The sequence below is a fragment of the Octopus sinensis genome, linkage group LG20 (assembly GCF_006345805.1).
Source record: "Octopus sinensis linkage group LG20, ASM634580v1, whole genome shotgun sequence".
Lineage (NCBI taxonomy): Eukaryota > Metazoa > Mollusca > Cephalopoda > Octopoda > Octopodidae > Octopus > Octopus sinensis.
Genome location: NC_043016.1, coordinates 28,467,013 through 28,480,113, shown reverse-complemented (window position 1 = coordinate 28,480,113; position 13,101 = coordinate 28,467,013). Strand labels below are relative to the sequence as shown.

General features: G+C 35.4%; 1 protein-coding gene across 1 annotated transcript in view; it reads right to left on the bottom strand.

The window, feature by feature from the left end:
- The window catches only part of LOC115222522 (ubiquitin-conjugating enzyme E2-17 kDa), a 67,211-nt gene that overhangs the window by 28,801 nt on the left and 25,309 nt on the right, over positions 1–13,101 (bottom strand). Inside the window, exon 2 of the mRNA XM_029792776.2 lies at positions 6,079–6,159. Coding sequence (XP_029648636.1) covers positions 6,079–6,159 — 81 coding nt within the window. The remainder of the gene's footprint in view (positions 1–6,078; positions 6,160–13,101) is intronic.

Sequence of the window (13,101 nt, the reverse complement as noted above, 5' to 3'; positions counted from 1 at the left end):
ATTTCACATATAGCAGAACATGTTTGCCTTATTCTTTCCCCATTGAAGACTCATGTTTCACTACTATGCAACCGCACTTCACAATATCTATCCTTTGCTTGGGGGATAAAAAAAATCCTTTTTTCCTGTTGAGATAATAATTTTATCACCTCATTCTTACCCTGCTTTCAAATACCCACCTCCATTGATGATCAGGTCATCTAGGTAACAAAAGCCGACACTTAATTCTAGGCATTAGCGAGAATTCATTTTTATGGGTGCTTTTACAGCTAACTTCTCCTGTGTATTTGCTACATGCAAAGTTTATTTTCTGTGTCATCCTGCCTGTGATACAACTACTACTCTTGGGCACCAGTAAATACATGTTTACACTGGGAAACCCATATGTAATTCCTATCTCCAATACCCACTAACAAGACAGTAGAGCCTCATCTTATTTACTGCACACTAAAAACCTTTCTCTTGACAAAGTTCTTTAGGCATTGCTTCTATATATGGAATTCCTTTCTTAATTCAACAAATGGAACTACTAAGCTTCTTAATACATTAACATTGGAATTGGTTCTAATATGCTTCCTTAATTTTCTACCCAGCGACTGAGAATATCAGAGAACACTACTTTATATTACAGGGAGCTGAGAACAAGTTATTCCATACAGAATCATAATGGAATTTGAGAGAGACAGTATTTAGCAGTGACAATATTTACTTTTCACTTCTTGGCCACAAATGTGTGAGAGAAATACAGTATTTTGCTGTTTAAGTTTTGGGTGGTTTAATATGAATCTTCTTTATAGGGTTGTGATCATTAAAGATGCCCATGATTAGATAGGGTTCAGCGGGGGGTTAAGCTGTCTTTTTAATTCTATAACATAAGCTTCTGTGTCAGACAATTATTGAGCTGAAAATTAATTTGGGTAAAGTAACACAAACGAATGTAATTACATAAAGTAAGCCAAGAATAACTCAAATGGCCAAGAACATGAATTTTAAAAATTCAGGTAGGTAATGAGTGTATTGAATGATGTATACAAAAAAGTTAGCAATGGATTAAAACGTTACTCTTAATGAGAAAAAAAATATATATAAATCTAACTAATTCTAAATAACGCTCAAAAAAGAGAAGGGAGATAATTTCAAGACACTGTATTTCACATAAAAATCTTCCTTCTTTGGCAATTAAATCTGATCTATGAGAGCAGAAAAATATAACAGTTACAGGCATGTTAAGGCTCATCAATCAAGACAGTCTACTCCAGACTATTTTGATCAATTAACTCAGATTGAAGTATGCAGAAAAACAGTTGAAAACCAATTTTGGCCAATAAATTCACTTTCATAAAAATCTGTTCACTGATCATAGCAGTTATTCCCTGCCAACAAACATTGGAATCTCCCCCATCCCCACCTTCCATCCTAAGCATAAGATTTCAATTTTCCAATTTTCTAAGAAACTGCCTCCCAATTTCTTGAAATTATCTCCCCTTTCCTCTGAGTCACAAACGAATGCTGCTAGGCTTTTGTTTTCTTTCTCTAAGAAAGGAACGTCAATTCATTGAAGGCATGGTTGTGTAGTAAGATCACTTCCCAACCATATGGTTTCCAATTAAGTCCCATGTTATGGCGTCTTGGGCAAGTGACTTCTTTATAGTCTTGGGTCAACCAAAGCCTTGTGAATGGATTTGGTATACAAACTGAAAGAAGCCCACAATGCATGTGTGTGTGTGTGTGTGTGTGTGTGTTTGTGTCTCCTTGTCCTTGACATTGCTTTAAAGTTAAGATGAGTATCACTGTCATACAAGTGTCACTCATTTCCAATATTCTGTGAGAATATATCTGGCCATGGGAGAATATCAAACCTGGGCACCAAACCATTAATTGTTAATTAACAAAGTTAACATTTTCTTTAATGATTTAACTTTGAGTTAGCTTTGGAAGTCATTATCGGACCAATTAACTTCTGTTACATTTAACTTCCGTTAACTTCAATTGAATTGAAATCAACAGATCTTATAGTTTTGGCACTTTTTAAAGGTGTTGTTAGGTGATTTTAGAGCAAAAACTGATTTTTTGGGGGTTTTTTTCTATAATAAAAATTAACATTAACTGTCTATCAATAACTTCCATTACATTTTTTAAAGAATTAACTGATTAACGGTTATCAAAGTTAACTTTTTGGTTAACAGATTAACAGAGTTAACTTTTCAATTAACAGTGCCCACCTTTGGGGAGTATTACTATACTTGGAAGCAAGTGAGTGTTGGCAACAGAAAGGACATCTGACTAGAAAATCTGCCTCAAACTCTGTCTGGCCAATGCAAGCTTGGGAATGTGGGTCTTAAATAATAATATTTTGATTAATCATTCAGTATATCAGCACTACCAGTGACTTGTATGTAACAAGTCAGAGTTACTAATATCTGACATCAGAGCTACAGATGTCATAATGTTTATCATAACCTCCCACCCACGCTAGCATGGAACACAGATGTTAAATGATGATGATGATGATGATGATGATTTAATCTGATGCTATCAGGACTCTTAAAAATTAGTTCCTTAGAGACGATACTAAGGGTGGATACCTGTGAAGAGTCTTTGTATCTTTTACTTGTTTCCGTCATTTGACTGTAGCCATGTTAGACCACTGCTCTGAAGGGTTTATTCAAACAAATCAACCCTGGTGCTTATTTTATAAGTCTGGTACTTACTCTACTGGTCTCTTTAGCTGAACTGTTTAAGTTATGAGGATGTAAACAAACCAGCACCAGTTGTTAAGCAGTGACAAGGGACAAAAATGAAGAGATAAACATATATATATATATATACACACATACACATCTCTCTCTCTCTCTCTCTTACACACACACACACACACACCAGATTTTCAGTTTACTAAATTCACTCACAAGGCTTTGGTCAGCCAGGGTTATAGTAGAAGATATTTGCCCAAGCTGCTGCCTTGCAATGAGACTGAACCCAAAACCATGTGATTGGAAAGCAAGCTTCTTGTCACGGAGCCATATCTTCTTGGGGGACCTTTCATTATTTATGAAGGACAAGAACATAAATAACCTTTAAAAGAAATTAATCACTTTGCATCTAAGCAAGATCCCCCCACCTCACTTTCTTTGCACTTGAATTTTTTTTCTCTTTAATTGAAATCAAGACAGACATGCAGTCAATATCATCATAAGCTTCAACTCAAGGCCATTGACTGTCAGAATGAACAAACTTATAACACTTGAAATATCTCAAAGAGTTGAGAATATATGGCTCAACCAAGGCATTATATATAATACAGAGCTCTTTGAGGTAATATATTGTTTTCAGCTATTAGGAATAATTGGTTTGGCAATAATTTTGTCCCTTTTGATAAAGATACCTTTTTAACAGATATTACATATTATAGGGAAAGTTCATGTATCTTCTCTATCCATGGACCAGAAATACCAAGGAGCTGATATTAAGAATACTATTACCAAAGATTATTTTGATATGAAATTACTTTCCATTTCAAACCCACCAATGCATATACAAATTAATATCTTCTGTTTTGTGTATTTGGAATTTCCAGATGTATTACTCCCCTATACTCCCATTCAAAATACAATTGAGTATAAACATGTAAACCTCAAAACTACTGATATTCACAAGAAACGTTGGTCAGGTCTCTAACATGATTTATGTATGTCATCCATATTATGTTGATGAAGGGGGGTCCTATTTAGAAAATTAAAGATGATTGTTCTGACACAAACATTTCAAAATGAGACACAACAACAAGGTCTTATCAGAAAGTTGGTTTTTATAACTTCATTAATTTGGCAACATAATGTAGAATGTAGAATATAAATGCTAACAGTGTAATGCCATGAGAAATACAGCACTCCTACAATTTCAAAAAAAGGAAAGAGTATTAAGTTTCATTTAAAAAATTTTTTACAATCTGTCAATAGACAGATATTGTTTCAGTCTAATCAATTGTCTGTAATTCTTACCTGTCTCCACAACCCTAAACTACTAAGACGATTTCTAACAAGTAATCAGTGCCACCATAGGCAAATAATATTTTTTAACCAACATATAGTTGTGAAAAACCAAGCATATAAATTTTTATATGGTGCTGGTGTCACATAAAGAGCACTCAGTCCCCTCTGCAAGATGGTTGGTGTTAAGAAGGGCATCCAGCCATAAAAACCCTGCCAAAACAGACAGTGAAACATGGTGCAGTCTTCTGCCTAACCAGTAACTGTCAGCATGGAAAACAGACGTTAAATGATGATGATGATAATGACAGCCCTCACTGGTCAACATTAGAAAGGATGGCTACATAAACCCCAGCTACTGCTGGTGGTATCATAAGCTTACCTAGTCCTCTCTGTATACAGTGGTTGATATTAAGAAGGCCATACGGTTATATAAGCCCAGCTACTACCGGTGGTGTCATGATAAACCTACCAGCCCTCACTGTATACTATGGTTGATGTCAGAAAGGACATATAGTTTTATAAACCCCAACTATTACAAATGGTGTTGTGATAAACCTATCAAGCTCTCACTGTATACAGTGGTTGATGTTAAGAAGACATATAGTAATATAAATTTCACTTCAGACCTGGAGTGAAACAGTGTTCCGGGTTCAGTCCCACTGCGTGGCACCTTGGGCAAGTGTCTACTACTATAGCCTCGGGCCGACCAAAGCCTTGTGAGTGGATTTGGTAGATGGAAACTGAAAGAAGCCCGTCGTATATATGTATATGTATATATTTGTGTGTGTGTTTGTGTACCTGTGTTTGTCCCCACTAGCATTGCTTGACAACCGATGCTGGTGTGTTTATGTCCCCGTTACTTAGCGGTTCGGCAAAAGAGACCGATAGAATAAGTACTGGGCTTACAAAAACAGAATAAGTCCCGGGGTCGAGTTGCTCGACTAAAGGCGGTGCTCCAGCATGGCCGCAGTCAAATGACTGAAACAAGTAAAAAGAAAAAGAGAGAGAGTGTAGTCAGTAAACATTGAATGCATCAACTGAAACAGCAGTAGACATGTTAATTTTAGATGAGTAGACAACCAATTTATTTTTATCTAAATATCTGCTCATTCCAATATTTAGATACAATAATGATGATAATTCTATCTCATTTAATCCACACAAACATGGTTTTATTTCATGTAATCATCATCATTAGATGAAAAATTGTAAAATGAAGATAAAACAAGAAAACTAAGCATCAATTAAGCAAAGCCTTGTAATATTTCCCCTCAGTTCTCAATTTTTATAGTTTTAGAGGGTGTACAAAATCAAATGTTGAGACAATTGTTTGTCAAATAAACGTTGGTAATGATTTTTATTCATTAACTCAGTTTGCAACTTATTTTCCCAGGTATCTGGATTGAAATGCAATTATTTTATCATGTATTGAAATTAAAAAACCTTCATAGAAGCTGGATACTGAGACCTCATGAGCAGCTCTCAAGCAGACTATAACCATACAAACCAGCCAAATGGAGGTCTGATCAGAGCACAATGCGAATGAACTTTGAGGTCACTTACAACACTCAGTAATAAACATTGTAGTAAATGGTACAATATATGTAAATACTTTTAATAATTGTAATGTTATGAATGGCAAATACTTAAGTTCCAAAATGCTAGCCAACATCAGATCTAACACATATTCCTAACAACTTAAGTGAACAGAGAGGGATGAAATTAAGAATATTTACAACTAACATAAATATTCAATAAAAGCAGCTAGTAGATTTGAACTCAGGATCTATGATTTACTAATCTCATCACATTTACTTGACTACATTAGTTTTGCATCCAAATATATTTCTGTAAACTTCATCCAAATGATAAAATCTACAAAGAAAATGGCTGTTTTGTAGCTTGTTCCTTTAGAATTAAAAAATTTATCAAATTTACAAGAAATGGTTGAAAGGCAATTAAAATGGCAGACTAAAGGGGACACAGATAACAACCAGAGTGAATGACTTACTTGAAATGACTAAAATATAGAATATAATGTATACAAATTAACATAAAACTTTAGAAATGGAAAACAAAGTCTAACCCGAAAATCACAGCATTCCATAGCATAATATTGTTATCTGTTGGTGCACCACTCACACCGGCAGGAGGATCTTCTTGAAGCCTGAAAAAAAAAAAAAAGAAAAGAAACATAAATAAATAAATATAATTTGAAGTGGTATTTCAACATTCTATTTCAATAAAATCCTTTTCCAACTCTTGCTTCCTGACAATGATTTAAAATTGCAAATTTTGTGTGAAGTGATTCTTTTTAAGCTGGCCATATCTGGCTGAAATAGTCTACCTGTTTTATGATTAAACTAGATTTAAATGGCCTATCTCACCTACCCTACATTGTCAGTCTAAGAACAAAACAATCATATCATTGAAATATGAAAGCTATGAGGTAATGCATGATTAATTCAAAACAATGTGAATAAATAAGCATTATATTTGACAGAGTAATCTGAATGCTAAAGGGTTAAACCAATCTCCAGAACATACAACAACTGTTATGTATTTTATTAACACTACTATTGAAAAGATGGATGTCTGCCCTAATCAAATTTGAACTGAAAACAAAACACAGCAAGATATTTAATCTAGTTTTTCTTATCACTGGCTGATTTTTTTTTCTTATCACCAATCAATTTTTTAGAGTCAATTTTTAAACATATTCTGGTTGTTATTATTCAATTCTATATTATTCACTGATCCCTGTTTATCAAAATTTCTTCGCAATTAATTGCATTTTAAAAAGGTTCCATACAGTTTCTGTCAGTCATTCACAAGGAATTGGGTAACACGATGAAACAAAACCTGAAATCAAAAAGTCTTACGGTTAGCTTAGCATAAACTGAAGTTCTAATAAGCAGGAGAACAGACAGAACATTAATCCTTCCAGGTAAATGACCCTGTTCCATATGTAGATAAATTGTAGGTAGAAAATTCATATGGTCTGTTCAGTGCAAACTATGAACTCATAAGAGGTGCAGTGAAATCAAAGATAAATTCATAAAGTAGAATTTGCTTGTAGCAGATGTACAGGAGCAATGAATAAGAGCAAACAAGGAATAGATGTTCTGAGATGCCCAGGAGGCTCCCTAGAACTACTAGATATTTTCTGTTAGCTAGGTGACCTAATTAGCAGTAGAGGAGGAAGCTCAGAAAGTATAGTTACTAGAATATGAAATAGCTACAGAAAGTGCAGAGAACTTTTACATCTGATGGTAATAAAAGCCCTCTCTCTCAGAATGAAAGGCAGATTGTATGATGCCTGTGTATGAACAACTATGCTACACGACTGTGAAGTTTGAGCTATGAATGCAGAGGACATGTGAAGAGTTAAAAGAAATGAAACAAGTATGTTCTGATGGATGGGCAATGTCAGTGTGCATGTACAGGAAAGTACACATGTGCTTAGAGTAATATTGGGCATAAGAGGCATCAAATGTGGTGTGTAGGAGAGAAGATTGCATTGCTATAGTCATATAATGCTGAAAGATGAAGACAGCTGTATAAAAAAATGCCAATTGCTAAACACAGAAGGGGCATGCAAAAGAGGAAGACATGGGACAAAGTGGTGAAGACTGACCTCCTCTGAGCCTCTCAGAGGAGGTGATAGGGGATCGAGATGAATGGTGTTGTGCTGTGTTTGAGAAGACATGTCCATCTCAACTATCAAGCCTTCTCCCACAACTTACTTGTTTTCTTCACTTCCTGCTACACTGAGCTGATATCCTCTGAGTCCAAGTCATTCCCTATCTCTAATTATGTCACACTCTTTTCCCTTAGAGCAATCCCTAGTCTGTTTCACATTCATGTTGTACTTGAACCTCACATTCCAATTTTCTCTCTCTCATTTTCCAGATGGGCAAGCCATGTATTCACCTCATCAGCAAGATACCTGCTCCTCTCCCTCTATCATAGTTTCTTTTTCTAGTCTATACCTTACTCAGTTGAGGGGTTTTATTTTACAGGTACTTGGGGGCCTCACTGGTGCCACATAAAAAGTCACCCAGTGCACTGTAAGTGGTTGGTGTTAGGAAGGGCATCCAGCTGTAGAAACACTGCCAATGTAGGCATAAAACCTGGTGGACCCTTTTGGCTCACCTATTCCAACCCAGGACTTATTCTTTGTAAGCCTAGTACTTATTCTATCGGTCTCTATTGCTGAACCGCTATGTTACGGGGATGTAAACACACCAGCATCAGTTGTCAGCGATGTTGGGGGGACAAACACAGACACACAAAATACACACGATATATATATATATTATATATATATATATATATATATATATATATATATATATATATATACACACACATATACATACATATATATGATGGGCTTCTTTCTGTTTCCATCTACCAATCCACTCACAAGGCTTTGGTCGGCCAAGGCCATAGAAGACATTTGCCCGAGGTGCCACGCAGTGGCACTGAACCCGGAACCATGTGGCTCATAAGCAAGCTACTTACCACACAGCCACTCCTACGCCTTTGTTTATAATTTCAGCAAAAGAATTGTTTGTTGATCAATACTGATAAAATGAAATATATTCTAGTTTTCTCAGAAAAATTCCAAGAAAGAGTAAAAAGAAAGAAAAAAGTTTTTTTTTTATTTTTATCAAATTTGCTTTCACAATAAATATAAAATCAAACAATAATAAAAAAAAAAAGTGTTTGTCTTTAAAATATTTCCCTAATCATCAATGTTGATTGTTGTTTAGCACCAAGTCAGTCAAGATCAAGCAGGCTAATGATCAAAAAGTATCCCAGCCATGACCATTTCATATATTTGTTTTTAAACATAGTATATCAAGGATTACATGAGGCCACGTGCCCTTACTTTTAAGATGGAAGGGAGGGCTATAATTTAAAGGAGATTTGACTGCTATTTCTAGCAGCCTGAATGGCTACAAAGATGTTATTTCATTGGCTGAAATTATTACAGTAGTCTCAATTTTATCTCTGTCAAACATTTTTGTTTTCTTCAATATAGTGATGGTGGTGGTGGTGGTGGTGGTTACATGACTTGAGGTCTGGTAAGTGAATAAATGAGGCTGGTGCAGTTAACATGGGTGCACGAAAGACAATTGTTGAAGAGACAGTTCCAGCGGTGGTTCTTAAAATGAAAGAGCCAAATGTGATTAATGCTTGGCACAGGACTGTGTATGTGAGAGAGGGGAGAGAGAGAGAGAGAGAGAGAGAGAGAGAGAGAGAGAGAGAGTAAAAAGTAATGGAGTGCAGAAGACACAGCAGGTAAATATCAAGAACTAAAAATAAAAGTCCATAGTAGTAATAGTAAGAGAGCATAGAGCAGGTGAGGTGTTATGAGATTATGTTTTTACTTTTTGGAAGGCTTGGTTTTAACTCTTTTGATTCCAACCCACCTGAGACCACTTTTGGTCCTATGTTACAAACTTTGTGTTTTAAAGTGGTCTAAATTACAACCTTCCATTAAAATTACAAGTAAAATTGTTCCAAACATCCTTTACTTGTTTGAGAAATTTGACAGCAGCTAGGGTTTTAGTTGAACAAATTGACCCCAGGACTTATCTTTTTAAGCATAGTACATATTCTATTGATCTCTTTTGCTGAACTGCTAAGTTATGGGGATGTAAACACACCAACACTAGTTGTTGAGTAGAGGTGGGGGGACAAACACAGACACAAAGACACACACACAAATATATGACAGACTTCTTTCAGTTTCAGTCTACCAAATCCACTCACAAGGCTTTGGTCAGCTTGAGGCTAAGACACTTGCCCAAGGTGCCATGCAATGGGACTGAACTAAGAACCATGTGGTTGGGAAATAAGCTTCTTACCACACAGCCACACCTGTACCTATAAAGCTTAATAATTACAAAGTTATTTTCATGAGTTTACTAAATTCTTCATTGTGTACAAAATTTTGTTCAAAAGTAATGTATTTCAAAAGAAAAATAGAAATAAATAGTTAAGATGGTTAACGCCTTATTAGCAAGATTTTCCTATTGTGACAATTTTTAATACTTTGTGTATCCCATTTGCAGGTTAAAGGCATGCCTGGAAACAACAAAAAATTTAACCAGAAAGCTAACTGAAAGGAATCCATTCTATGATATGCCATTAATAAAATGAGTTTGAATAAGTTGATGGTTTACTAGGATGCCAGTATTCAAACCATTCCATGTCCCCAACACAACAACAACCCTCTTAACAAAATGGAATGATAGTTGATAGGGAACTAAAAGCTAAGTAACAAGTTTGGAAAAAAACCTAGAAAAATGCTAAGAGGGAGTATTTATCAAATGGCTAGAAAAGCAACATGATGGGTATACTTGGTTAAGGAAACAAAAGGGGAGAAATTTTCACATGTTATAAACACAAGAATCAGAAGTGTGAGATGCTCAAAATATCTGGTGAGGATATGATAACTACCTGGATTGGCAAAGCAGTTTCATAATAAACTGCTACAAAGGCAAAAGAGATGCACCAGAGAGAGAAGAAGCTACAGAGAAATCAAACAAACTGGATCAGGTTATGAAAGTCACAACACAAATCATGATAGGATAACCAGTGGTTCCCAACCTGTAGTCTGCAGACCCCTGGTGGTTGGCAAGGTAGTATTTAGGGTCTATGAACTAAATTCTAAATTTCATATATATATATATATATATATATATATATATATATATATATATATAAAGTAAGGATAAGCATATTAAAAGGGCTCCGTTTGAAAACTCATTTAAATAAAAGGGTCCTTGGTAGTGAAAAGGTTAGGAACTACTGGGATGAATCTAGAAGAGATGCAGTGTGATTTCATATCTTAGCGAGGTAAGAGAAATACTTAGCTAGGAGTAAATCATTATTCCTAGACTTTGTTAATGTAGATGCGTTTGACAAGGTATCACATACAGCAATTTGGTGGTCACTAAAGAAACTGGGTATTGATAAATGGCTTGTGAAAACTGTACAAGCCATTTATAAAGGCACAGTAATTAAAGTGAGAGCCATCAATGACTTCAGTGAGAAGTTTGGTGTGAAGGTTGGAGCCCATCAAGGCTAAGTTCTCAATTCACTCCTATTCATCAAAGTCCTATAGTCCATTGCAGAGGAGTTTAAGACTAGCTGTCCTTGGGAACTCCTATATGCTGATAATCTAGTTCTCATAGTTTAACAGAGAGGAAATTTCAGACATGAAAGCAAAACACAGAATTGTGAGAGGCCTCAAGATAAACTTAGCATAGATTATGGTTTTAGTAAGTAGGAAAGAAGACAGGACCCTGGTTTCTTGATGGAAAAAGCCTTGCTTGATAAACTGAAAAGTAGGTATAAACTCCACACATTGTACCTAATGTAAGCTATAGACACACATGGTGTGTAGTGGAATCACAAGCAGACTATCCAAGAATGTACACTTTCCTATGTGATAGTTCACTGGAGCACAACATACTATGAGTACACTGGGAAAAGATTCTTGTAAATGCTCAGATGGCTTGCAATATGTAGCTTTTGTTACCAAGGAGATGGTTGCACTGAAAGTATAGCAGCCAAGGTGAAAAAAGGTTGGAAAAAATTACAATTGCAATGCTGTACATTAGTAAGGCAGCTGCCTTAGGAAGACAGGGTAAAAAATGAAACTAGTACCTTCTGCTGGATGTGCATTGTAAGTGTGCATGAACATCAAAATACAAATATGTGTAGAGAAAAACTAGGTGTAAGAGGAATCAGATGTAGTGTTACATGCTGACATGGATTCAAAGTCTGTCTCATGCTCCAGTGTCTGCTTTGACATGGCTTCTACAACTGGATGCACTTCCTAATGCCAACTACTTCACAGTGTGCACCAAGTGCTTTTTTCCCATTTTTCATGGCACCAGCACTAGTGAAGCCACCATGTAGCCTTTGACACACTGAAGCACAATTTGTTGCCATAACAAACTTCAACCCTGACAGTCCTCATATTAGAATATATAGTCACATCAAAATCCGACACCTACAATGCCCCAGAATAATACTACAGTATCATCTTTAAAATATTATGTCTCCCACTAAGTCTAAACAAATGCAAAAAATACACTCGGTATTAATAAAGACATTAACCCCAATCACTGTTCTAGGAAGCACTTCATCAATAAAGAGTGCAGAACAACAACTGGCATGTTCTGACCAAGTCCATCTCCCTCGCTCCCACTGTGACATTCACCAAATGAAATACAACCGGACAGTAGAGGTAGTACAATGTGTTTAGACAGCCACACTGCATCCTATATGATAGAGTACACAGGTCAGACTTTACCGTAATGTTCTCCTAAAAAGTACAGTCATGGCATATCTAGAACAATACATCTGTAAGTCACATCTACTTCTTCAATCGACAACCTAGATCTGCTCAATCAGAAATGACCTGCATTAAACAACAACAACCAGCCAAAATAACAATTTAATCACCCTCTTACTCCCCTACACACCAACTTTTGTGCAATATTTACACAACACTAATTAGATTAGCAAGACCTCATGTGTAGCCGGATTAAAACATTAAAAATAGCTCCTATAAATAACGAACGCATTTTTTTTATATTGATTTTGTAGCAACTGATTAGGGTATTAACTAGTTTTGATGGGTCGTTACATTTTGTTTTTTAATGTAACTTTCACATCAATATTTTTCCAGGTTAATTAACTATCTCAAAAAGTCTTACATAATTCAATATTCAATTAAAGCTATTTTTCCTTTTCTTTTTTTTTTCTTTTTGCAAATAAATGCACAGCCAAATCTTAATCAATTAACAGTGAAATGAAATATTTTATCAAAATATTTCTATCCTTGATCTATCTTGCTGTCACCATTCTAATATATATATACATAGATATAGCTTTATATATATTACATGTGTACAGACAGACAGACAGATAGATAGAAAGATCAGGGTAAGAGCTCTTACAAATGGAAGTAATTGTTTCAAATTAAAATTTTTCATAAAATAATTCCAAGCAATCACCAGTTCCCTGTAATAATGTCCATTTTCTATGCTGGCATCAACAGCGCAGACTAGTAATGTAACAT